The sequence below is a fragment of the Xenopus tropicalis genome, chromosome 4 (assembly GCF_000004195.4).
Source record: "Xenopus tropicalis strain Nigerian chromosome 4, UCB_Xtro_10.0, whole genome shotgun sequence".
NCBI lineage: Eukaryota > Metazoa > Chordata > Amphibia > Anura > Pipidae > Xenopus > Xenopus tropicalis.
Genome location: NC_030680.2, coordinates 61,341,407 through 61,369,017, shown reverse-complemented (window position 1 = coordinate 61,369,017; position 27,611 = coordinate 61,341,407). Strand labels below are relative to the sequence as shown.

The 27,611-nt window shown below is 40.0% G+C and overlaps 3 protein-coding genes across 3 annotated transcripts; 2 read left to right on the top strand and 1 right to left on the bottom strand.

Annotated features, from left to right (window-relative positions):
• The first annotated feature begins 478 nt into the window (after window positions 1-478).
• On the top strand, window positions 479-10,068 carry has3 (hyaluronan synthase 3). Its single transcript, XM_002936011.5, has 4 exons — window positions 479-618; window positions 4,681-5,286; window positions 6,562-6,663; window positions 7,064-10,068. The coding sequence occupies exons 2-4, from the start codon at window positions 4,681-4,683 to the stop codon at window positions 7,991-7,993; spliced, it is 1,638 nt and encodes a 545-aa protein (XP_002936057.2). The 5' UTR covers window positions 479-618; the 3' UTR covers window positions 7,994-10,068.
• chtf8 (chromosome transmission fidelity factor 8) lies at window positions 10,062-17,625 on the bottom strand. Its single transcript, NM_001044414.2, has 3 exons — window positions 17,575-17,625; window positions 14,970-15,087; window positions 10,062-12,522 (listed from the first exon to the last, which is right to left on the bottom strand). Exons 1-3 carry the CDS (start codon window positions 17,595-17,597, stop codon window positions 12,295-12,297), a joined length of 369 nt encoding a protein of 122 aa, NP_001037879.1. The 5' UTR covers window positions 17,598-17,625; the 3' UTR covers window positions 10,062-12,294.
• A 122-nt stretch (window positions 17,626-17,747) lies between these two features.
• Window positions 17,748-26,037, top strand: utp4 (UTP4 small subunit processome component). The gene is given in 17 exon segments (NM_001045698.2): window positions 17,748-17,778; window positions 18,643-18,803; window positions 18,879-19,070; window positions 19,300-19,384; window positions 19,466-19,555; window positions 20,495-20,706; window positions 20,797-20,968; window positions 21,040-21,131; window positions 22,002-22,098; window positions 22,209-22,273; window positions 22,435-22,557; window positions 22,757-22,925; window positions 24,250-24,356; window positions 24,482-24,577; window positions 24,667-24,852; window positions 25,215-25,325; window positions 25,493-26,037. Coding segments are annotated over 16 exon segments (2,073 nt in total). The 5' UTR covers window positions 17,748-17,778; window positions 18,643-18,644; the 3' UTR covers window positions 25,610-26,037.
• The last annotated feature ends 1,574 nt before the right edge of the window (window positions 26,038-27,611 follow it).

Sequence of the window (27,611 nt, the reverse complement as noted above, 5' to 3'; positions counted from 1 at the left end):
ATTATGGTCTGAGAATTGAACACCCTGCACCCCTTGATGACTCAGTTATCAAACATTAGTATTTTATAGCCCTTTGTATGGGTGCACTAATTATAGGATTTTTGGGGAATCCTTTTAGCTCCAGAAGTTTAATGCAATAATTCTGCACCACAAGACTCAACAAGGGACTCCTGCAATTTACCAGCCATATAAAGCAATAGCTAATCACTTGGGTGTGGCTTTTGCCATGAGTTTGTAGCTGGGGCATAAGAAGCAGCATGGCACCCAGCAGGTCTGTGGAGGATGAGTGAGGATTCCCTGAGAGCCCAACCTGTGCAGACCCCAGCCCACAGGGGCAGCAGCATGAGGGAGGAGACTGCACATAAGGTGGGGTGAGTGCAGAAGATGGGGGAATGGGAGGTCTCGGCAAAATGGGGGTGTGGGTAAGGAGGAAAGTTGGAGGTTAGGAAGACAGAGGAGGAAGGGGGAGCTAGGTAAGGGGAGATAAAGGTGACGGATAGGGAACAGGAGGAGGAGAGGCTGCAGCAAGGCACAAGGTGAGGGGACAAAGAGAGAGAAGATGTGAGAAGGCGCCTGGTGCTCGAAGGAAAATCAGTAGAGGACAGAAGCCACCAAACGGTGAGGGCACCTTAGCGACACAGGGGCTGTTATGTGCTCCTTGAAGAGATATTAGTGCCCAGCATGCAAGTTGGACATTACCCTTGCTCCAGGCATGTTCGCGTTGCGCTTTCATTCTACCTCCATTTGCCCAGTAGCACTCACTCCTGCAAGCCCTGCGCTGTGACCCCTGTGCTGCGTCTCTGCAGTGAGTGTCGTGCCGGCAGCAGATGCTGCAGATGCGCCTGCGAGAAGCGATACTCCCGGCTCCTGCGATCTGCAGCATCAGCAGTATATAGGGCAGCAAGTTAGCCATCGTGTTCCGCCAGGCTCCCCGGTCGCACCCCCTCTTGTCTTCTCCTTAGGTTACATTTACACGTACTTTGGGGTTAGTAAATGTGCCCGCTAAAGGCGGGTGTATGGTCACTGGCAGAGGCTGACTGGTGTCAGCTTGGATAACTGTGTATATTTCTTGCTGCTGGGTTATTCTGAATCTAAAGAGCTCAGATAGGCATGGGACTCATTTATTAACACTGGGCGGATGTGCTCTTTGCTGCTATGGTTACTGCCCAGGTGTTAGTGAATGAGCCCCAGTCTGTCTCATCTATAGCAGAGTAAAGTGAGGGGCATCATCATTTTCCTGTCCTATAACATCCATGGGCATAAATAACATTCTACAATTCCTGTTACTCTACAATCAAAGCTGAAAAGAATAAGGTGAATAAAGAGGTCCCCTGTGTTTGAAAAGAAAGATCTTGTTTTCTGAGGAATGAAGGCGTATAAGTGTATCTTAACCTGATTATTTTAATTATTATCTGGGCTGCCAAACTTATGATATGGTGGATAATCAGCCAACTGTAGGAGACTGTCCGAAAACAATGCATTAGATTCTGTACAATGTGCTCTTTTTCCTTACTTTTTGGGGAAATACTGTTAAATATTTTACCTCATTTCAGAGGTACAAAGATTTGCCCTGGAAAGTGAATATCATAAGGGTGAGCACAGGTTATTACATGTGGGTATTGTCATGTATGCCCTTTACAATCATTAGGGACAGGGTGCAGCAGAAGCCCTCTACTTAATGCCTGCTCAAGAAGGGTGGTAAGAACAGGGCACTCTTGTGGTTGGGCATGCTGTGCCATGTACAGGAAGTCCTAATGTACGGTAAGTGCATTAAGTATGAAGGACATATGCTGAGGTGCAGGTATATACAGACTTTGCAAACATGCCTGAATTCAGAGGCAATGGTCAGAGAACACCTTGTATTAAAAGTTTTGTGTTTTACCCAAACAGGTTCCTAATGCTCCCTTTGATATAATGGAATTTATTCCCACAATACAAAATAGTAATCTAGATAACGTGAAAGACTATTTTAGGCCACAAACTGATTTCCACACATAATTTGAGTCTCCTGAGGGAACGTTTTTTTCTATTGCTGTTTGGGTGAAAATGTCTCCCCTATGATGCTTTTCAATAGTTCTAGCTTTGTATACCTATTAAATATAGAAGGAAAGTCCTGCATCACCAAGTGGCAGAGCAGCAAGACCTGAACTTGATTCAGTTTGTCTGTACTAGCATGGCCCATTGCGTGATTCACCCTAATATAAAGAGATTCATACAGGGAAAGGGAAATCTTAAGTGGGAGGAAAGGAGCAGTGAGGTGAGGCACTTCAATTAATACTGACATATATTTATGAAAATCCATAGGAATCTATAGTACTGCTGGCTTCAGTAGCATTCTGTTAGTGAACACTAAGCAACTGATGGCATGCAGGGGTTACTCAGGTCCAGAAGTGGAAGTCACTTTAAGAACACATGTTGCCTACCCCAAGACATCTGATCATATGTTTTACATACGTTCATTTGTTATAAGGAAACTTTACAGTTACAGACAAGTTTAACATTCATTTTATAATTGGTCACCAGCTTTTATGTCACACTAGAAATTAGTAGCTAATACTCATTCTTCCTTATGGGGAGCATTCTGGGGCTCATTTATAAACACTGGGCAAATTTGCACCTGGGCAGTAACTGATGGTAACCAATTACTTTTAATGGTTGCCATAGGTTACTGCCCAGGTGCATATTCACCTACTGTTTATTAATGAGCCCCATTGTCAGCAACAAGTAAAACCTATTTAACTCCTAGGCCAAAACATTATTCTGCATAGAGAGCATTATTTATCTGCATATTGGTGGGGTTGTTCACCTTTGAGTTAACTTTTAGTATGATTTAGAGAGTAATATTCTGAGACAATTTGCAATAGGACGTCATTTCAGTTCAGAAGCTCTGGTGTTTCCGCAGCTACCTGGTTGCAAGGGTCCAAATTACCTTAGCAACCATGGAGTGGTTTGAATAAGAAACTGTTATATAAATAGGAGAGGACCTGAATAGGAAAATAAGGTAATAAAAAGTAATAACTATAAAATTGTAGCCTCACAGAGGAATAATTTTGTGGCTGCTGTGGTCAGTGACCCCCATTTGAAAGATGGAAAGAGTTAGAAGATGGCAAATGATTTAAAAACTATTTTAAATAAATAATGATCACCAATTGAAAAGTTGCTTATAATTGGCCATTCAATAACATACTCAAAGCTAACTTAAAGGCTAGCCACCCCTTTAATGTGAGTGGGAGCAGCCATGACGGCTCTGTCAACATAGGCACATCCCAAACGTTAATGAAGCCATACTGACCAAAGTTTTATGAAAATGGTACAATGCTTGTTTTGTTTTACATGGGAACTCATTTAGTACTAAGCTTCTCTCAGACACAGGAGCACCATTGTTTTACTCCGGAAGAAAGTTCTTGCAGAACGTTTGGTTTCTAAATTGATAACTGGTCAGTACTGCTTTAATTTAAGGCAACACAATCAAACAAGACATTTGTTCGTTCCATAGATAGGCAAGTGAGTCACAGAAGTGCCACTTGGTAATGGATGCTACATAGCGCACACATAATAAGGAATCTTTCCATGCTGTCGCACTTTTAAACAGATGGCACTTAAAGTACACTGTGCTGCCATTTGTTCTGATTGTATCAGCCACAGGTACAGTGAGCTGGAATTCCTTGCATCTAACCTCTTATTAAAGCTCTTTGTTTCATTACCTTTTGATGGTTTTTCCTGGCTTTTTTTTTTTTTTAAAGGGCCAGTAACACAAAAATGTTTAAACACCATTGTAGATAAATAGAAATTATAGTTCACTGCTGTTTATCACTGTTTAATTACTGTTGTGTTCCAAATAGCTGCTCAGTTATCTGCTGTGCATAGGTAATCTCTGCAGCCCTGCTAAACAATGAATGGCAGCTCCCACAGCTAGTATCTTGTGTATAAAAACTCAAATACAGAAGTAATATCATCAAATTGCAGTACATTATACTTAAATACATACAAAATCTTTTCAGTTTATTTGTGTGTGTTACTGGTCCTTTGCACAGCACTTACACTTTCAGATTGTAGCATATAAATATAAAGTGTAAGATAATTGCAGAAGTGGGCCCAGAAACTAGATTTTTGCCTGATTACCAAATCTTTATTTGTTTGTTTTCTTTACTCTTTTTTCCTTCTAAAATCAGCACATAAAAAGAATAATCTGGATTTCTAAAGTTAATTTGACCTAATCGCTTGATAATAGCAGTAAATTGAAGGGATGCCTGCAGAATGACAGGCCTGTGCCTGACTGCTAATGTTAGGTTTGAGCGAGAGGCTGGCTCAGTGTCTGCAGTGCTGAGCTCTGTGAAAAGTTGCCTTTCTTTGTCTCATTCGCTTATGGCTTTTAGGTTTCGGGTCTGTGACTTCTAGTTCCGATTCACTGCATTCCGTAACTCCATCTCTACAAGTAGCTCTGTGTTTGTATGACAAGGTGAGCGAGTATAGATTGGCCTATTTAAAGGACATGAGGTTATTGCAGAAGAATGGAAGTGCATTCAGTATAAACACAAAATGTGATTATGACGCAGTGAGTAAAGTGCAACTTTTTGTCTTTTATTCCAATGGCCCTTACTTTGCTCTTAGCACTACTAACAAGTACAATTTACTTATGCCATTTTTACTTGAACTTACACAAGTTTCTCTTTATTTCAGATGCCTGGGAAGTTTCAGACTGGTCTGAGGGTGCTAGGCACTAGCCTCTTTGCTTTGCTGGTGTTGGGGGGCATCTTGGCTGCATATGTGACAGGGTATCAGTTTATACATACTGATCGACACCATCTCTCATTTGGGCTGTACGGAGCCATCCTGGGTCTCCATTTACTCTCTCAGAGCCTCTTTGCCTTTTTGGAGCACAGGAAGATGCGGGGAGGTGGACGGCGTCCTACAGGAAAGTCCACAGTGGCACTTTGCATTGCAGCATATCAAGAGGACCCAGAATATTTACGAAAATGTCTGCGGTCAGTACGCCGCCTCTCATATCCTCACCTTCGTGTGCTGATGGTGGTGGATGGGAACACAGAAGAGGACAGATATATGATGGACATATTCCGAGAGGTCATGGGGTCAGAGGGAACCTGCTGCTACATTTGGGACAAAAATTACCATGAATCAGAGGAGGGAGGACAAGAGGGTGAGAGGGGAGTAGAGGAGATGGTGAAGAACTTCCAGTATGTCTGTATCATGCAGAAGTGGGGTGGAAAAAGGGAGGTCATGTATACAGCATTTCGTGCACTTGGCGACAGTGTGGACTATGTCCAGGTCAGTGTATTTTACAGGAAGGTCCTCCTAAACGCTTGTCTTATCCTATAGCACCTGTTATGTACACTTATACTGCAATTGTGACCTGTTCAGTGGGAAAGTCATGAATGAAGTATTACCTGGTGGATAGATATTGGGAGGGGGTGAAGGAGATATAGCCAGATGGAAAGAGAGGGAGAAGTCATGTGAAAGACAGAAAAGTGACATAGAGAACATATGGGCAGACAAAAAGAGAGGAGCAGATAAGAAGGGTATCTACAGCTGACTGTAGTGAATACTGTCCCGGTGCAGGGTTAATCAAATCACTACAAGCTAATAATTTGTATAAAGTTTATTTTTTACATGGGTAATTAAAACTTTTATGTTTATTATGTTCTAGAAAGGCAAATTCTCAAAAAATGTAAAATGATCTATTTATTAAACAAAAAGGCAAATACATTTTTTTAAAAAAAGCTAATAGAAAATGAAGGCCAGAGTTATGCCTACAGTTTGCAACTCTCCCTTGGTAACATACCAGGGGTGACATGCAGCCACGGCACAGCTTCTAAAGAAGTTTGTGGGTGAAGGTATTAATGACACTAGGGAAAGTTTATATGTGGAGATAAGGAAAGTGGTACAGTATAATAAGTATAATAGAGGGATGCAGGCCATCTGGACAAGGGCCCCATCAATATGCTTCTCCCCTGTCCTGATGTGATTTTTTTTTTTTTTTGTTTTACATTTTTTAAACCTGCCGGACAATTTTTGGCCAGATATTAGTCAGGCGGGTGCAACTGAGGGCCCCATACATGGGCCGATAAGCTGCAGATGGTGTGTGAATATCCATCTAAAGAGTGAACAGTATCCTTACATATTAAGCACAAAATGGTCAGTTCAAGGCTCAGGACACATCTTTGTATGGTATAGGGCTGCTCTACTAAGAGATCATCGCAGCAGCCTTATTCCATACAAAGATGTGTCCTGCTTGTCTTTGGTTTTTGGATAATTACTGCTTGTGTATGAGTTACAGAAATTGCCCTGGACTCCTATAGGGGCAAGGAAGCAAAAATAATCTGGGAAATCACTGGGAAAATTTGTACCCTGGCAGTAGCACCGATCAGTGACTAGCTTTTTTTTTTTAGCTAGATGCAAAAACAAAGAAAGCAACAATTGATTGGTTGCCATGGGTTACTGCCCAGGTGCAGATACACCCTGTATTTATAAATTACCTCTCACATATAGATTAAATGTGAAAAAATAAATCCTTATTAACTGAATGTTTGTTATCACTTCCAGGTCTGTGACTCGGACACCGTGTTAGACCCAGCTTGCACTGCTGAGATGCTGCGCATTTTGGAGGAAGATCCTGACGTGGGGGGTGTAGGCGGAGATGTGCAGGTAATCCCTATCATAGCATAGCTCTGCATTCAAATCATTTGGATTATTTTGGAATATGTTGGAATAGGTACTCTTGACACATTATATCCCTTAGATAAAGTAAATAGATGGTGCTAAAATGAAAACACAAGATAAACTTATATTGCAATATTTTCACTATAAGAAGTACTTGCAGTCTATAGAGAACATTTTAAAAATTATGCATCCATTATAAAGTTTGCTGCATCAAAGCTGACAGTGCCTCTTTCTTGAAGACAAAAAAATTATAGCAACACTTCTTATAAAGATTGTAAAATGTATTTTCTTTCCAAGTCTCCACCTTTTCCCTGAATTTGAACACTAATTTTTTGGTGCCTACCTCCATTCTTCTCATGCTTTTACATTTCATCCTTTCTCTTAGATCCTCAATAAGTACGAGTCCTGGATCTCATTTCTGAGCAGTGTCCGCTACTGGATGGCATTTAATGTGGAACGTGCCTGCCAGTCATACTTTGGCTGCGTTCAGTGCATCAGTGGCCCACTGGGAATGTATAGGAACAGCCTTCTGCAGTATTTTTTAGAAGACTGGTACCATCAAACATTTTTGGGACAGAAGTGTAGCTTTGGAGATGACAGACATCTAACCAATCGTGTACTAAGTATGGGATACCGAACTAAGTATACAGCTCGGTCTCGATGCCTGACAGAGACACCGACACGGTATTTGCGCTGGTTGAACCAACAAACCCGCTGGAGCAAATCGTACTTCCGTGAGTGGCTGTACAATGCACTGTGGTTCCACAAACACCACCTCTGGATGACCTATGAATCTGTGGTTACTGGATTCTTTCCCTTCTTCTTGGTGGCCACAGTGGTTCAATTATTTTACCGTGGTCGTGTTTGGAACATTCTTCTTTTTCTGCTGACAGTACAGCTCGTTGGTATTGTGAAGGCAACCTATGCCTGCTTACTTCGAGGTAATGCTGAAATGATTTTTATGTCACTTTATTCACTTCTCTACATGACTAGCCTTCTGCCTGCAAAAATATTTGCAGTGATCACCATCAACAAGTCTGGCTGGGGCACTTCAGGGCGCAGGAAGCTGGTGGTGAATTTTATCGGTATGGTGCCTGTGTCTGTTTGGTTTTGCATTCTGCTGGGAGGATTAGTATACACAGCATATTGTCAGAGTCAAGATCCATTTACTGAAACAGAACTGTTATTCCTGGTGACAGGTGCCATCTTATATGGATGTTATTGGGTGGCACTTCTCAGTTTATATCTTGCATTGATTGCCCGGCGGTGTGGGAAGAGACAAGAGCTGTACAACTTAGCATTGGCTGAGGTCTGAAGGACAGAAAAAAAGCAGGCTTTATTTTGTTTACAACGAAAACCTAGGATGACTACTTGTTTTGAAATACTATAAAAGCATCACAAGTTCATAAGTTTCCAAAATATTACAACTGCAACACACTGAACATTTTTCATGCAGCTGAGCACAGCAAAGGCAGACCTGCATTTTCAAAACTATTGATGGAGCTTTTCTCACCAGCAATGTCTTAAGCAGCTAAGACCATTCTATGCAAATGTATACCTCAGGCAGAACCAGAGCCAGCTGCCAAAGCAATAAAGCCCTCAGTGGCGCAGCCTTAACTCAGAACCTGTTCCTGTGAATAAAAAATGTAAAAGTAAAGCATCAACAGAATACATAGCACCAAACAAACTATAAAAGGGAAGAAACAATGCAAAATTTGAAACAGGGCGCAACTTTGATATCTGTTTACTGTGATCAGCTGCTATAAAGCATTTTACACCAAAAAGTTTAGACTTACCTGATGGGGATGTAGTATCATACTTCTGCAGGAAAAAATAAGCCAAATGATCAAAATCCTATTAAAAATGTTTGATAACAAGGCTGGTGGGTGTGTAAATGGGAAATATACAAACAATGTAGGTCAAGGGCATCCTGCACACACACACAAATAGTTGTGCTGGGCCTTCTTTATCTACTTGAACTACATTGATTGATGTAGTCATACGTCAGGGAGCTGCACCAACAGAAGTAAAGCTATTTACATGCACAGGGAGTGTTCCCAATTCTAAAATTTAGTGGAAGAATATAATGTGTGCTATGTCACATGGTTGCGAATATGGTGGATTCCTGGAACAGCAATACAGTAAGATAAGACTGAAAAAAAAACTTTCTGCTTTTTGGAAAATATGCATGAAAATAGTGGCCCAGTGACCTTTGCTAGCTGAAGCATCATAGTCGTTATGAGATTGATCTTTTCAACAATAACAATTTATATTAACCCATGGGATTTTATTGTTTGGTGAATGCTGCACTTTTGAAATTCCATGCAGGCCTTATAAAGAAACAAACATCAGTCCTACTTACCTCTGGATGCAGCTTTACATTTTTTTCCATAACTGAACTTTTATGGCTGTTTTATTATTGTTATGCATGATTTTTTAAAACCCTATGCTCATGCTGCTAGATAGCCTGTAGATCAGCACCGTCCAGCTTATTACATGTAGTGGGACGATTATTTCTCGTATAAGTTCGAGGGCAGGATTAAATTGGAATGAAGATGTCATACAGTGAGGTGTATGGAGTCTTTGAGCAGTATGGGAGCCATAAAAAGTCTTTGGAGGGTGACATCTGGCCTGAGGGCCTCCAGCTGAACAGCTTTGATAAAGATATAATATAAAAAGTAATGTATGTATAAATTACTTTCTAGTTATCTTTAGAACAGTGAGCTAGGCCATGAATCCTGACTCCTTGATTATAACTGTAGGATTTACAGCCTTTAGTGTAATACCTGGTGCTCTTAAGTGACAGCGCAAAAATGCAGCACTGCGCGTTTGTGAATGATAAATATTTTTCAGTTGACATCACAAGTAGTTTGCAGGCGATTCCAAAGCAGAGTGAACAGTAGGGTCAGTATAAAGCATATCAGCTATGTGCGTTACCCTTAGGCTATGATTAGATGCCCTCCTTTCTGAAATTGTTAAAATGTTAAAGGAAATTTACTTTAAGTGCTGTACATGGACCCTATTGCTGCCTACCACCTACCTATCACTCATCTTTCCAACCTCATATTTGTTGTAGCTATCCTGTGGCTTGCTATGTTTTCCATGCTCAAAATATATTAAAATTCCCAAATTACCCCCATCACTTCATGTGAATCCCATGAAAACACCAGCAAAGATGACTTTCATGAAAGAACTGTGTAAAATTGCCCAAACTAAGATTATGGATTGCCAACACAGTTGCTAGGTGTGTCTGCCAGGCAACCTCTTTTCTATTTAATATGACTTTTATGTACCTGAAAATGCAAACATCAGAAAACGATTTAGCTAAAAGATGTATGGATACATTAGTACCCCTACAGCAATACTAAAATGATGTACAATTATTATTTCATAAATTATTTATTTCAACATTTAAACATTTTCTGGTAAGTAAACATGGCTTTGCATGGTGACATGGGAACTTTTGCCAGCAGAGAATGGTGGATAAACTTATACAATGTGTAAAAAACATTTGCTGCTTGAGTAGAGGCATGGTACGAGAACCAATCTAAGGTTAACCTTGGCTCAAGAGATGCATTATTATACACCCCTGCCTGCTTTATGTCTTTCCCTAGCTATAGTACAGCAGTGCAATACAGTGCTATTTAAGCTTCTCTGGCATGCTCAGGGGCTATAAATGGTGTTTGCATCACTCTTTGATGTGCTTTTATTATCAGGTCAGACTCACTTTGGCTAAAATTGCAGAATACACTATTTACTGTATACAAAATTATACAAAGCAACATTGTAAAGCACTGGAAAATTATATGAATTTCAGCTTTCAAACATCCCTAGAAACGCTCACAGGGCTAAGTACAGGGATTTGTGGGCAATCATTTCTACAGATCTAGAAGCATTCCTTGCTTATACAGGGCCCATTCGCAGCACCACTGGTGCCCCTATTAAACAGCTTTAGTCAGAAAAAGGTTGAAACATTAATGCAGCTTAGACACTTCAGTAAAAACAGTTTACCTTGTCTTTACAGCACACTTGTTACCCAGAAACAGAACTGGCCTTTTGGAAAGGCTAATCTATAGGATATATTTGCCTTAGATCAGGGAATGGCAAGCTTTTGTGCTTTTGCTGAACTACAATTCCCTGTATTCATTCAGAAGCTCAAGGGAGGCCTAGTTAGTTGTATCAAGCAAAAAAACTTGAAAAACTGCAGCATCTGACTGAATTTTGATGAATATGCCTCAAAGTTTTAAACAGTGAAAAGCAGTGACCTGGCTGCACTTGTGCAAGTTAGCACCTTTGCGTAAAAGGAGCCCTATAAACTAGTTTTTAGTGTGCTTTCCTATTGCAAACAACCCAACCATGCTGAATGTCAGTAGTACAAGTTGCTTGCTCATGCTGGAATCAGCCAATTAGTGCAGGTGAATTCTGTCAGTGACTCACAGCATGAATCGTGTTGGTTGCAGACAGGAAAAAAAAAAAAAAAGATAGGTTAAGGAATCACAAAATATATAAATTGAAATAAAAAAAAATAGAAAAATGAATAAATACAGTATAAAGACAATATAATTACCAACTACAACATAGTGAATTCTCTATAATAGCCATAGTTTACCCTTTAAACATAACTACCGAAAACCAAATACTTAGTGGTGTAGTTATAATTTACTTACAATACAAGAAAAAGTAAATACACTGGGGGGTACCAATGTGTTAGACACCCCCAGTGAACATTGCAAACCTTAGACCCCAGGCCGACGCCGCTGTCTGCTGAAAAGTGCACCGGTCCATGGTGCTTGTCTGGTATGTTGCTCCTCCATTTTACATGTGCAAATGCGCAGTAGAGTAAAGATCACAACTTTAAAGTTGAAGTCCACTTTTTACTCTACTGCAAATGTGTGGTGTCCAAGACACCTGAGGACTATCGCTGGGGAAACCGTAGGTTACAAAGGCAGGAACACCACCATGGGCAAACTAAGGTTAGCAATGATGTTCAATGTATCCAACACATTGGCACCCCCAAGTGAATTTGCCTTTACTTGTCCTTTAAGTTCTACATCATCACAGTGAGGCTCTGTGGTGTAGTTCATTCCTGAAGCTGTTACTTATAAATATGCAGTATGTCCTCACAAGATATGATCTCTTTATGCTTCATGGAACTCAGTTAGGAGGACTGACTGTTACAATGCTTGCTGTACAGCTTTTTCTGTACAGTTTTAATATTTATTTATTTTGTAATATGAATTTAACAACTTTATATATGATTTTTTGTGCATTAAAAAGAAATTTGTAATAAATAAATGAAATGGGCTGTCAGTGCTAATCTCTTGTGAATTATTTGCTGTGCAAGACTTGGAATAAATAGACCCATACTTTCACTCCCAGTACAAACTCCCTTTACACAGCACATGTGACATGGATAAATTGTCATTAGAAAGTCTTTACATTGTTCTTCCGTCAGTCATATCCATATGAAAGTTTTCTTTGTTGGCTAGAGCTCTCTTTTTCATTTAAATGCTATACTGTACTTAATCTATAAGGACGCCCATGGCACTTTTTCAGTTAGCTGCCCAAATGCCAGATATCGCTGGGTTCTCTGCACTACAAATGTAAGCATCCTGGTCACACCTTCTTGGGGACATTAGTAATGATGGGCTTGGGTCGTGTTTTGAAGATGATTTTCTTCTTGATCAATGCTGTCACCTTATACTTAGTGTTTGACTCAGTCATTGTAGGATCTACTTCCTGCAAAGAGTCACCACTGCTCTTTACCAAAACAGCAAATGGCTTGTCCAGGCGCACCATCTTGCCATACAGGATGTGATGTCCAACAAGCAGCAGAGGGACACCCTAAAGAAACAGGCATAATACTGTAGATTAAAGAACAACTATAGATAGATGGGGCGAGATCAGATACTCAATTCATTTGGAGAATAAAAACTATGAAGCATTTGAAGTTTCTACATATAAAGTATACCAAAGAAAGCCACTGCATAAGGACTGGGCTAGATTATACACGTATGTCATTATATGATCTGTATTTAAAGAATTATAACTGTGACTAAATTAATAAGCAGCTTCTAAATATAAAGCAAGTCAAAGAAAGTGGCCTTTTGTGTTTTTTTGATGTTAAAGCCCCACGTTGTTACAATTTAATATCATAGCTTCAATATTAAAAGTGACTAGAGCGACATCCAGTGGTCACAATTAATATGACAGTGATAGCGAGTGTAAGCAGCCAATCAAAGTGAGCATGCTGGAATTCCAATATCAATGTCTCAGGGCCTGCCTGCTTGCTCTCTGGCATAATGATGCCCCTCCCATATTGATCTACATTTATATGGCGAAAGGGGCTGTTTCTGTGCTGCTTATTTTAACAATGACAATAAATAGGCCACTATCTCTCTCTTTTATGGATCATGAAACTTTTGAAAATCAGTCAGATATGTAAAAGTATTTGAAATATTGCCATGTCTAGCAGCTGGTAATTAAGCAGAAATAGAACTTCTGTGACACCACACCCTCCTCAAGCACAGCCTGAAACAAGTTAACACCTAGCTGTTGTTCACAAAATGAGAAAGCTTAAAGATGAAGTACTGCAAACTCATCCTGTACAGCAACACCCATAGAAATTAGCTTTAGTAGGGATGCACCAAATCCACTATTTTGGGATTCAGCCAAACCCCAAATCCTTTGTGAAAGATTTGGCCCAATACCGAACCAAAGCTGTATTCTAATTTGCATATGCAAATAAGGCTATAGAAGGGTAAATGAGAACTGTGTTCACACTGCGATGTTAAGGATTTTGCCAGGCACATGGATTCAGCACAATCCGAATTCTGCTGAAAAAGGTGAATCTTGTCTGAATCCCAAAACCAAATCCTGGATTCGGTACAGACTGTGTGTCAAAAGAAAGCAGGACTGGAAAAGTATACTATAAAATGTGCAAATACTAAACAGAATAAACTAAACAATAAAAGCAGCTACCTTAGAGAAGTACTAGCCATATACTTTTATTTTTCTATCCTGTATGTTTCTTATAAAACACCATTGTGCAGAGTGATTGCCTTAAGGCAGTGCTGTCCAACTGGTGGCCTGCATGTGGCCCCTCATCTGTCTGGCTGCTGTGACTGCTTACCTTTGTGCAAGTTTTAAATAGTATCAGTACTGAGATTAAGTGCCCCCTCTGCATTGTTCACACCTCAAATTGAGGCAGTAAGCCCCTGTATTGTTCACACCTATACGGCCCTGCATTTACACCTTAGATCTATGTTGCCTATGTGTGCGCCATACTCTGTCTGCTCTACCCTGCCTGTGTGTGCTATAATCTGCCTTCCCTGCTCTACCCTGCCTGCCTGTGTGTGTGTGCCAAACTCTGCCTGCCCTACGCTGTGTGTGCCATACTCTGCCTGCCCTATGCTGCCTGTGGGAGGTGAACCTGGCAGGGGTTTGTCCCAGGATTTTGTTAACTCTTGAAAATAGTTTTTAGGGGGTCCCTAAGGTGTATAATTATGTGTTGGGGGTTGTTGTGGTGGAGGAGGAGCCATATGGATTTAAGGGTATGGTTTAATATGACTTAATAAACTTTTTTCACATGAGTGATGCGGTGAGCATTAACCATTTGTTTTTTGCTGCGCTGCCACCATTAATGCAGACATGGTCTTAAATTTGTTTGTGTTAATATGGGAGTGCCCAAAACTGACTTCCATTATTGGCCCTCCACCACGTAGGCCAAAAAAATGCAAGCCCTTGGTACCACAGAAGTTGGACTGCACTGTCTTAAGGTAAAGGGAGACATGGCACTTCAGGGTGTTTTGTTGTCGAGTGATTTCCAGGTTGGATGGTGAGAGACAAAATTGCTCTAAATCACCACCCATTCAAATGGCAGGTCAGGCAAATGCTGCTCAAAAAATGCAGTGGTCAGCGTGTGCACCTGTAAGTCCAGGCATCTGTCCTGGAAATTAATTAGGGGGGTTTAAAAGTGTGGTTGCCTAAATGCAGAGCTGGAAATCAGTTTGGAAACAAAAGCCCTGAATCACCTTGTCTACCACTGCCCTAAGACCACCTGAATTATCCCATTTCACAGGAGACCCAGTCATGCTTGACATCACCTTTGCAACCCAATTGTTGGTTTGGAGTAAGATATGCAACTCATTTTATTTACTATTATGTGCTTTAGAAAGAAATGTCACTTTACTAAAGAGGGGTACCAAAGACCCATTATAAACAGCAGATGAGATCAATGCTAAGGGTAAAACAGAATATCAGAGTGTTGTATCACTCACTACAGACTTTACCTCTTTGGTATAGTGCAGATCTCCCATCATCTTGCCAGCAAGGCCATCTTGTTTCCGAGCTTCTATCTCCCCCTGTAGCTCCATCAAAATCCAGTCTTCTGGTTGTCCATGCGCATCCCTGGAATTGCAGAGTTTGTCCATATGAGGCTGCCAACCACTATAAATTCTATTCTTGTTTAACACTTGCTAGATCATCGCTACCATCATAAATCCAGTGTTAAAGGAGAATGCAAGTCAAAATTTAAAAAGCATACTGCCCAATAGTCCCCCTATTGTTTAGTAAAAACGCCACACTTTTGGCTCACCTAATCAAATATTTACTCAGTCACACTTACTTCACATTTCTAGAACAGGCAGCCATCTCTAAAAAGGTATTCTCCCTTCCTTTCCCTCCTTGCTTCATACTGCACATGTGTTTCATTCCCTCCCCCCCCCCCCCCCCCCCCCCCTCTGCCAGATCCGCTTCTGACTGGCTGGTGGGCATGTGTAGCTCAGAACAGGAGACAGGATTAAGTTACACACATGCTCAGAGAACAGGAAGGCTGCCGCTGGCACCTACAGGAAGCGGAGAGATTTCAGTGATGTCACTGTAGTCTTCACACTGCTGTAGGCTGCCAGCACCATATCTCAGAGAAGCAAGCAGGGATCTGGGAATTTAGATATGCAGTAAGTACTTCAAAAGAATGCCTTTAGACTTACTTTTAATTTATATTAACCTTTCATTGTCCTTTAAACTTAAAAGGGTTTTTCACCTTAAATCAACTTTTAGTATAATGTAGAGAGTGATATTCTAAGACAATTAGCAATTAATCTTCATTTTTTATTATCTGTGGTTTTTGCATTATTTCACTTTTTCACAGCTACTGTATCTGGTTGCTAGGGTCCTAATTTTCATAGCATCAGGAAGCAGTTTGAATAAGAAACTGGAATATGAATAGGAGAAGGATAAATAGCATGTTAATTAATGTATGTATGTATATCTTTATTTATAAAGTGCTACTTATGTACGCAGCGCTGTACAAATTAATATAAACAGGGGGTTATTAGATAAATAGAAAGTATAACGATAAATACAAATAGATACAAGTTACAGTTGCAATAAGTTAAGAGTCAAAGACAAAAGAGGATGGAGGTCCCTGCCCTATAGAGCTTACAATCTAGATCAGTGCTGTCCAACTTCTGAGGTACGGAGGGCCGGAATTTTTCCGACCTGCGTGATTGAGGGCCGATAATGGAAGCCAGTTTTGACCACTCCCCTTTTTGAAACTGCACCCACTTGAAACCACACCCGTGTTATCACATGACCATACCCATATTAATGGTTGTAGTACAGCAAAAACCTGCCATACTCTGCCTTCCCTACCCTGCCTGCGTGTGCCATACTTGGCCTGTGTCTGCCATACTCTGCCTGCCCTATTCTGCCTGTGTGTGCCATACTCGGCCTGTTCTACCCTGCCTGTGTGTGCCATACTCTGCCTGCCCTACCCTGCCTGTGTGTGCCATACTCTGCCTGCCCTACCCTGCCTGTGTGTGCCATACTCTGCCTGCCCTACCCTGCCTGTGTGTGCCATACTCTGCCTGCCCTACCCTGCCTGTGTGTGCCATACTCTGCCTGCCCTACCCTGCCTATGTGTGCCATACTCTGCCTGCCCTACCCTGCCTGTGTGTGCCATACTCTGCCTGCCCTACCCTGCCTATGTGTGCCATACTCTGCCGGTCCTACCCTGCCTGTGTGTGCCATACTCTGCCTGCCCTACCCTGCCTATGTGTGCCATACTCTGCCGGTCCTACCCTGCCTGTGTGTGCCATACTCTGCTTGCCCTATGCTGTATGGCACACGCAGGCAGCATAGTGACACAATGCTGGCACTGCTTATTATTATTAAATATTAATTATTATTATTATCTGAGGTGTGAACAGGGGAACAATATGGGTACTTACAGTCTGAGCCTGAGGTGTGAACAACACAGGGGATTATATTTTTACACAATACAGGGGGGTTGCAGCCTGAATCTGAGGTGTGAACCATGCAGGGGGGGCAGTTAATCTCAGTACTGATACTATTTAAAGTTTACAAAGAGTAAGCCATGGAAGCAGTCAGACAGGTGGGAGGCCACACAGAGGGGGGTCATGGACCGCCAGTTGGACAGCACTGATCTAGATAATTAATAAAAAAAAAACATTTTAGAAGTACAGAGCAACAGTTTTTTGCCTACTGGGGACCTGCATCTGAAGGCTGAGAAGAGCCAGAAGAAGTTAAATAATTCAAAAACTAAAATAAAAAAAATAATGACTAATTGAAAAGTTGCTAAGAACCGGCCATTCCATATAATACTACAAGATAAACTTAAAAGCGAACTACCCCTTTAATGTTACAAGGGAAACAGCTGGACAATTGATAAAGTCAAATCTTTGTGGCTAATTTACACTGCAGAGAATTGGAATAATATGCTACTGTGTATGGCCAATTTCTAGTTCAGCATTATAGGTACAGTCTGCTCCCATGAATCTGTGGGGCATTTAACATGAAGTTGTGTCACTTATAGGAAACAGAGGAAATGTAATGAAACCGGGGTAAATGTTATTGTGGCACCAAGAGACTTACCGGGATACCAGAATCTGCACCATGGCACTGAATCTATTTGCACTAGCGATTCCACGCTCCGGCCGGGATACAGAATTCTGAATGTGGCGGCAGCTCGCACGGGGCGGAGTTAGCGGTGCTACGCAATTCCGGTTCCGGGTGTCTATGGAATCCACGTGAAGGAAGAGAAAACGCGTGAGGGGAGTTTAGCCCGGTTAGAATCAGGTATTCGGAGTTAAGCCACTTGTTTCTACTTTCTCTGTGTAGCTGACCCGGAGGGGGAAGCGTTCATATGTTCAACATTTTATGTCATGTTTTGTGCCAGTTCTGCTCAGTCTTACAGCAAAAGTTTACAGAGCACTGAACATTAGGCTTACAGTCCTGTCCCCCATTAACCTGAGAGCTTTCCTTCTTATTTGAGCAGGCAGGGCATATAATGCAGGACACATATCATATCATACAATGTAGCACTTTACTGTGGTCCTAATGGGACATCTCCCAGTCCTAACATTCAGAGAGTATATATAATACACAATACATATTCTGTAAATTTTATCCTTATAAACAGCTTAGTGGTGTCATCAGTTTAAACAGTGCTTCTTAGTGATGGAATTTCTGTCAGGAGTCACTGAAACTTGTGTATTAAAATAAAGTCCCCCCTGTTGTACAATATGAGGTACCTTGGACTTCCATGACCTTTGTAAAAGGCCCCAGCTTCAGATTTGTGTTTTTAAATGGTCCTGGAACTCCGCAGTGACTTATAATATCCTTATATTTTCAACAGGGGGTACTTTATTCACTAAATATACTGCTGACATATTCCATAGCACTGTATGAACAGTATGCATCATTCACAGCAGATCTTGCCCCGTGGTTTTTACAGGACAAATTTGTACACCAAATTATGTACACTGTATGGGATTTTCTGTCAGACATTGCTTGGAATGCTTTCTCTATCTTCTGGTGCCATCTCTTGGCCAGAGCAGATGTTGATTCCCCCAACTTACGTTTATCTTCGTTTGTAAATAGCTGCTATATGGATTAAGAGAAAGCACTGTTTATCAAATGTCCCTTGTTTTGTTACTTCAGACATGGGGGAGTTCAAGGTCCACCGTGTCCGGTTCTTTGATTATGTCCCATCTGGTGTGCGCTGTATGGCCTATGCAGAAGAGACCAGCAAGCTCGCCCTTGCTCGAAATGATGGTTCTGTGGAAGTGTTAAATTTTTCCTCTTTTTACTACCAGGAAAAGGTACGTTGCCTTCACAGACGTGGACTTTGAAATTTAGTTGCCTTTTTATTGACTTTTTCATTGTATTCTATGTAGGTGATTCCTGGAGATGAGAGTAGATCCATAGAGTCAATATGCTGGGCAGCTGGTAATAGACTCTTCACTGCTGGTCTGAATGGAGAGATTACTGAGTATGACCTTGAGAAACTTTGTGTCAAATACACACTGGATGCATATGGTGGTCCCATATGGAATATTGCAGCTAATGCTTGCAATACGCACCTTGCAGTAAGTAAAGTGCACATCTTGTAACAGCTTTTTCTTTACAAACGTACTAAAAATGCTATTTTTAGTGCTGGATATTTGTAATCTTTCATGGAAAGATCTTTGATAGGTCTGCATTTACCTAATAAAAGGCAGTAAAGGAGAAAAGAAGGAAAGGAAAGTTTTTAGATCCTGTCATTTGGTCTATTATGACTTTATGTATATATTTTTTTTCTTTTTTTGTAACTTGCAGGTGAGCTGTGAGGATGGCTCTGTTAAGTTGTTTATCATTACATCTGACCACATTAGGTTTGAAAAGAACTTGGACCGCCAGAAAGGTGAGGTATCAATGCAAATTGCATACTGATAGGTTTTGAAGTTTTAGTTTATATTTACAAGTATAATCTTTGTCTTTTTAGGTCGTTTACTCTGTCTTGCTTGGCACCCCCTTGGTACTCACATTGTCACTGGCTCTGTCAACAAGATTCAAGTTTTTAATGCTTCATCTGGTAGGTGTGAGTGGGCAGTCTGTGTTTCTAATTTCCTTGACTTCAAGTAAAATGTGAAGATCATTATTTTAATTTTGATCAGTGTGACTTGTTTTATCACTGCTACTTTATTTAGTGTTTTAGTATTTTTTGTTTTTACAATTATTTATTTTAAGATATTGAATTTGTCTATTATGCAAACACAATCTATGCATTCCACAAATATACTGGCCTGTTTGGAAGATAAACTATCATTATATATATTCTAGTAGGCGTCTTCTGATTACAACCTAATTGATTAGCAGGGCCTACCAAGTCAATGCCTGGATACCTTAAAGGAGAAGGAAAGGCTAAGTCACTTGGGGGTTCCAAAATGTTAGGCACACTAAAGTGGCTTTAATCGCTTACCTTTTACCCTGAGCTGGTGCCCCTGTTCTGAGAAAACCGCACCAGGGGTAGCTGCAGTGAGCGCTTCCTCTTCCTGCCTCATGCTTGCGCATGTGCAGTAGAGTGAAAAGCCGAACTTTAACAAAGAAGTTGAGTATTCACTCTACTGCACGTTCGCTGGCCCAGGGATTTTGCCGGCAGAAGAAACACGGAAGAAGGAAGAGCTCGCTATAGGTACCCCGGTCTGGTGCGGTTTTCTCCTAACAGGGACACCAGCCCTGGGTAAAAGGTAAGCAATTAAAGTCACGTGGGGGTGCCTAACATTTTGGCACCTCCAAGTAAGTTAGCCTTAACTTCTCCTTTAAAATTAAAATATCTGCTTTTGTAGTGAAAATAAGACACATTTGCTACCGCTGTACAGCTCCGGATTGGCAAATGCCAGAGAGGCTGCTGTAAGATGCCGTTGACAATCACTTTTTAGGGGCTGGAGGGGGCTGTTTGGGCTTCTGTGTACATTTATCTATAATATTGTGTCCATGTGGCATCTGTTGTTTTTTTTTCTATTTATTCAAGGTCATCTACAGCATGTCCTTAAGCTAGACAGTCGACCATTAGCTGGGCGGAAACGTGAATGTGTGGTGTGGAGTGTGGCGGTATTATCCAGTGGACATGTTATCAGTGTGGATTCTTCAGGGAAACTCCTGTTGTGGGATTTAGAGAAAGGGACACTAATTCACACACATTCAGTGGCCAACTGTGACATCTTGTCACTTGCAGTGTCAAAGGTAAGTAAAATGTGAATATTGCACACAATATTGTCTAATATATTAGATGCTGTTCCCGCTGATACATTTATTGCACCTTTTGTGTAACAGGCAGAAGACAGCTTGGTGGTGGGCACTGCCGAAGGAGTTGTCTTCCAGTTTGAGCATATATCTTTGAAGACAGGTGAATCAGAGAGACAGTGGGTGCGCACCAAGCCATTCCGCTTTCATACACATGATGTAAGAGCAGTGGCACACAGCAGCACTGCAATCATATCTGGAGGTACGTACACTCACATTTTTAAACTCTCTCGAGTCTGTTCTTATTCAGTAGTTAATCCCCTTTTCTCTTAGGTGTAGATGGTCATCTTGTTATACGTCCCCTTATGGAGAAGATAGAAGTAAAATCATATGAAGCTGCGTTAAGAAAAATCACGTTCCCTCATGTAAGCAATGTTAAATTACAATGTATTGTTTAAATCTGCTTATATTTGCACCTATTTTAAAAACAGACAACCTTTACCTCCAGCAGATATTTAACTGATTTGGTTAAACTTGTTGGCCCATGGACCAACAATAGATCACATGAATAGGGCTTTGCAAACCTGCCAGTAGAATGGTCTACAGCCCAATAAAGATTGATTCATGCTATCTGGGGGCCAAACAGTTGGACCAGCCCACTGTGCCCAAAAGATGCACTCATTTGTCCAGTTGGTCAGACAAATATGTCTTTTGTTTCAAAGGCCAACTTAAGCAAGGCCTATTACTTAAACCACAGCCACCCGGAAAGCCCTAGTAGTAGACATATAAGTATTATTATAATACAATAGTTAATCAGGAGTAAGGGAACCATAACCATAGAGTTTTTAAAATATGTATCTTTATGGAAAGTGAATATCTAAACAGAAAATGAATAGCACATTAAGTAAAAATAGCAAGGAGAAAAAAATAGGAATATTTGAGAATTATAAAATGATGTAACAGTACCTATTTCAGGTTAATGCAAAATATATGCCAAAACAAAAATTTTTAGGTCTATATTAGTAAGACCTTTTACATAAGCGCAAACAGATTTACATATATTAAGCTTTACTCCACCCCCCTAGCATTTATTTACAATTATGCATAAGCTTTTATTTTAGTAACATTTTTACAAAACTGCTGCTGTAACCTATTAATGATTACTAAAAATTAAAAGTGTAAGTCCCAGTATTTAAACTTTTAAATTAAGACATGAAGTCAGTCCATTTTTGGGTATGGTTTCAAGTAAGTTTTTATTTACCGTTTTAGTAAGGAGGTATATCCATATTTTACAGCATCATCTGGTATCGTGTGCACAAAAATCTGGACGATTGCTGTTTCAGTTCCCAGAACATCTTGAGCTCTGGCAGCTGGGGAAAACTGATATTTCAGGTATGGCAGTCTAAAGTTTAAGTTCTGTAGTAATTTGCTGTGTTGAAAGGAAATTTAAGCAGGCAAACACTGTATGTTCTACATGATTTATATTGGCATTTTTCTTCAAGGAAGGGATGGGGACGTCCTCCCTGTAAAAAAGAAGCAAGAACTCCTTTTGAAGCTTAAAAGAAAGGTGAGGAATATGAGGAAGGGGTGATCTTTAGTTTAACTAATAGGAAAAGGGACCTAGTAAGTTATGATTAATATAGTTTGGAAAATGTTAAAATTGCATATTTCTGCTTTGGGAAAATAGGATTGTTTTGAATTTACTACTCTGTCTATGTCTCTGTTTAGGGTACTGAGAGCATCCGTTGCAGTTGTGTCTCTCACTGTGGGTCCTGGATTAGCTATACCACCTCCTCACAGCTTTACTTGCATCAACTGCACTGTGAAAAGGATAATCTAAGCCTACGTCGGGTGAGAACTTGCAATATTTTAACCTAGTGGAACAGAATTTTGAAAATATTGGTGTCAATTCTTACAAAATAACCTAAACCAGAATTAAGCGTTATGATAACTATATTACTAGTATTTCAATGGTCTTAAGCTCATGAACACTATGACTTGTATCGAGAAGATTTATTTTGGTACACTGATTCACTTTTTCATTCCACAGGTACCCCGACTCCCTCAACTACCATCTGCACCTTTAAAACTGTTATTCAGCCCAGACTCCAAGAGACTGTATGTGGGATCAGAAGGAGGTTGTGTGCATGTTCTGGAGCTCTCAGATGGAGCTTGTAAACTTGGCCCAACCCTGCAGCCTCTATCAGAAACCGCAAACCGTAAGCTAAATAAGGGCTTGTAGAACTATGTGGAAACTACAGATACTGTCCCAAACAATGATAAAATATGGTCTTTTGGAATAGGTACAGTTATACTAATGATTTTTTGCTCCCCTAAATAGAAGAAAACTCCACAACCATTATGTCACATGCGGGTTTTTTTTTCCTCTTTTACATATAATAAAATGTCACAATACACACAGGTACATACAGAATGGTAGTGCAATAAGGAACTTTGTTTATCAAGCATAGTACAGGTGTGGGATCTGTTATCTGGAAACCCGTTATCCAGAAAGTTCCGAATTACGGGAAGGCCATCTGTCATAGACTACATTATAAGCAAATGATGTATAATTAATCCTTATTTGGTATATTTAATGTTTAAATAATCGTTTAGTAGACTTAAGGTACGAAAATCCAAATTACAGAAAGATCCCTTAGCTGGAAAACCCCAGGTCCAGAGCATTCTGGATAATGGGTCACATACCTGTAGTTAGCTTTTTACAAGTTTTTCCATGTGTTACTGCGGAAGTCAAATTACATTCCAGTGTAAGTGGAATTCGTAAAAGGGTATGAAACCCTCTATAAAACTGCCCTTCTGTACTCCTATATTACCCTAAAGTTGATAAATAAAACAAAAAATACAGGTACAAGAGAATTCATCAGTAAGAATGCTGTTTACCAGCACTAAATGTCAGTTATCTTGGGTTACCTTAGATAGGAAGATTACGGAGTAATATTGGCTTCATGATTTAACACTGTAATGCGGTATGGGAAGTTAAGATATAATGCTGCTCTGTAATCTAATGTATATAGCGTTACAGCTCCAACTGCAGGAACAAAAAACAAGAAAGCAGGTTCACATATATCAGCTTGAGGATTATTTTGCATTTTAGTGGGTCTGCTTGCCCTGGAGATTTAGGAAAAATTTGAATCAAGCAATTTTGCTTTAAGACAACAACCCTGATGTAGCTGGTCTTTAGCTCCCAGCCCTTAACATTATGTTGAAATATGTTGGGATTTACATTCTTGCAGTAATTGAGTAAACTGAGATAAAATCCTGTTGGTGATTAGACTGGAGTCAAAATTGACAGCTGTTGTATGTGTTTGCTACATGCTTTTAGTAGACTCTAGAACACAACTAACTGCAATATGAGAAAAATACTTTTTGTGCTTCCGTTGAAGCCTGTTAGATAGTTCAGGGCTGTCTAGCTAGAGCTATCTAATCATATGAGTGCACTGTTAGAAACATTTGGAGGAAGAAACATGGGTCATAAACAAACCATTGCTGTCCCTTTTTATAATCCTGCATTTGTGTCCCCAGGTTCTTTAAGTTCTGTACATCTTATGGCTGTTAGTATCAATGGAACCTACTTGGCAGTGGCTACCCCCAGCTCTCAGATTGATATCTACAATACACATATAATGAAGGTGGGAACTGAAGAATGGTTGACCATATTAACATATACTTCCATGTTTGTTTATATCGAACAAAAGTTCAGTAATTACTCAAAATTGTGACTGATTTTCCTTACACCTATGCCTTGCTTTTGCAGCATGAGTGTTCTGTTCCTCGGTACAGCTGTCCACCTAGTGCACTTAGTATTCACCCGACTACGGAGAACCTTGTGATTGCTTATGCAGACCAGCAGGTTGGTATCTTGTCTTATCTTTGTGTTTTTATTTGCAAAAAATGTGCAAGTGTTTTTCCTCACCTGCCGTTTTTTCTCCCAACACTTAGCTGATGGAGTTCAATATTAATCAACGCCAATACACAGAGTGGGGTCGTCGAGTTCTCAAAAATGGTCTTCATCGTGATTGGCTTGAACGGGACACACCAATTCTTGGCATCCGTTTCAATCCATCCAGGCCTGAGGATATACTGATGCATGACAACTACATGTTCTGTGTCCTGGACAAGTCACTGGTAGCTATCCATATAATTTCAGTGTTGAGCAGCACATCATTACATTGTAATATATAATTATTATTTGTACATATAGATAGACCAGCAGCATATATTTATCAGTAATATATGATCATTACAATTCAGAAATATGTACAACCTGAGAGTACCTCCCCATACAGCTTGTAAGTATTAGGAATAGACTAAGCATGCTCAGTCATTTCTTTACTCTCTGAAGATAATGGGGCTGTTATAGTATTTGCAGATATTGGACATTAGAACATTGAAGACACACCCTGTGACAGTTTATATAGTAACCTCCAAGTACATAGCATTATGTGTTTGTTTATTTTTTAGACTAATATTGTTCTTTTTCTGCCCAGCCACTTCCAGATGACAAAACACCACTCTTCAACCAGATTACACTAAAGCATCTTTCTGAGAGAGCACAAAAGAGCCAAGCTCATGCCTTTAAGATTACAAAGAAGTTTCAGGTATGATGTCTGCCTGGCTTGACTTAACTTTTTTTATTTTACTGGCAGCTATATATTTTGACATTATGTACTAATAACGTTCTAACTTTATCCACACTTACTAATCCTCCACTGATTCCATTCCAATCCTATTTTATGCTTAACATGGCACACTTTCTTTTCCACAGCCACTTATGTTTATGGACTTGCTCAGTGATGGAGATCTGGTGCTGGTAGAGAGGCCAATCAGTGACATTGTAGCTAATCTGCCACCTCCAATGAAACAGAAGAAGTTTGGAACTTAAACTTTTACACAGTTTTCCAAATCGCTTTCACCTCAGTGAGACTATGCAAATGTTTTGCTCAGCCAATTTTACCTCCATGTTGGAGCTGTATTCTACTCCCTATTCCACCTGAGGAACTGTGTTGTCAAAAGAAAATATTCTTGTGCATTCGACAGGACAAGAAAAACAAGAATGAGATGGGATGGAGACATTTATAAGACTCAGAGCATCCAGAGCCTTAATTTGTTCTACAATTTTTATGGGACCTTGTGGAAAACTGCTTTTTGTGTTCTGTACAGTTTCCAGCAGTGTCAGTAAATATCTCATATTTATATCTTTTTATCTCGAACCATCACTAAATGTTTTACTGCTTCCTGTTCATGAAAAAAATGTGAATGATCTGTTATAGCGGCCTGAAATTTGTATCAAAGTGGAAGTCGAAATCCAAACGTTTCATACCTAATTTCTGCTTTCATTAAGATGGTCTTTGATTTTTATTTTAATGGAGTTGAGGCATTAGGAGACCAAAAGGCAAAATATACTATTTTGGCTTTTAGACAAAAATAAATGCAGAATTACTATTTGTACAAGTACAAACATTGTATTCTTTAAGCCCTAGTATGCAATATAGTCCATTAACATGACAAATTATACTCAATTAGTACCACTGCTATACAACGTGAAAAGGAGGCAAAATGAAAATTCTAAAATTAAAAGTGGCGATACTTATAAAGGTGTGGGTTTTAATTTACTCTAGAAATGTACACCATTATTTTATGCCATCTCAGATCTAAATGAGGATTATAAGAAGAAATTCTTCAGAAACTGACACCATAATTTTATTTCACCTCTGATTAAAGTCAGTGGGGCAGGCTTAGGGAAGAGCAGATATTCTAAAGTATAAAGTGAAACTTTACACTAGAACATTCAGTAGCCAGCTTTATAAATACTCATTATGTTACATGTATTATGCATTAAAAGTGGTGAGGTGTAGTGTAATCTAACTCTGAACAGTTTAGGGAGATTAGTCACCTGCAGTAACAAAGATTTATTGCAGCGACTAACCTCTCCGTAATGCCATCCCACTAGCAAGAATTTAAGTCACCAGTGGCATACGTGTCACTGCGGTTTCCCAAAATTGCCTCGCAAGGAAACTTCAGGAGACTTCAGAAAACCAAAGCTACGCGTATGCCATCCTACTGGCGATTTACATTCTTGCCGGTGGGGAGGCAATTAAAGGAGATTAGTCGCCCTTAATAAATCTTCACTGTTGTGGACTGTGTGCCACTGCCCTAATGCCCCTCCGAGAACATTCATGCTTCTGAACTTTTTATAAACTTACCTTGCTAGGCAGGATAGTTTTGATAACTAAAATAAAGTATATTTGGGCCCTGATCTCTTTGGATTGAGCTTCATATAAAGACCCAGCCCCTCAGTTCAGGCCCAAATTCAAACTCTTTGTTCAAAACATATATACCACCACATGTGGTGCCACTGCTCCAGATCCAGCATGTCCAAATATTGATAAGTCAACATATATGTTAAAGGGGTTGTTCATGTTTGAGTTAAGGTTTTGTATGATGTAGAGAGTAAAATTATTATTATTAACATTTATATATAAAGGTCCAACATATTCTGCACAGCTGTACTATAAGTGGGTTTCATATAATGGACATACAGAGTAACAAATAAGGCAGCTGCCCAAAAGAGCTTGCAGTCTACAAGAAGAGCATACAATCTAAGATGATTTGCAATTGGTCTTCCTTTTTTTATTTGTAGATTTTTTTTTTATTTTTGTTCAGCAGCTCTCCAGTTTGGAGCTATCTGGTTGCTAGGGTCCAAATTACCTTAGCAACCAGGGATTGGTTTGAATCAGAGACTGATATATTTATAGGTGAGGACCTGAATAAAAAAAATTAGCCTCAAGGAGCAATAATTTTTGGTGACCACCATTTTAAAGCTGCAGAAAGTTAGAAGAAAGAAGACAAATCAAAAACAATAAATAAATAAGAGTTGTTAGAAT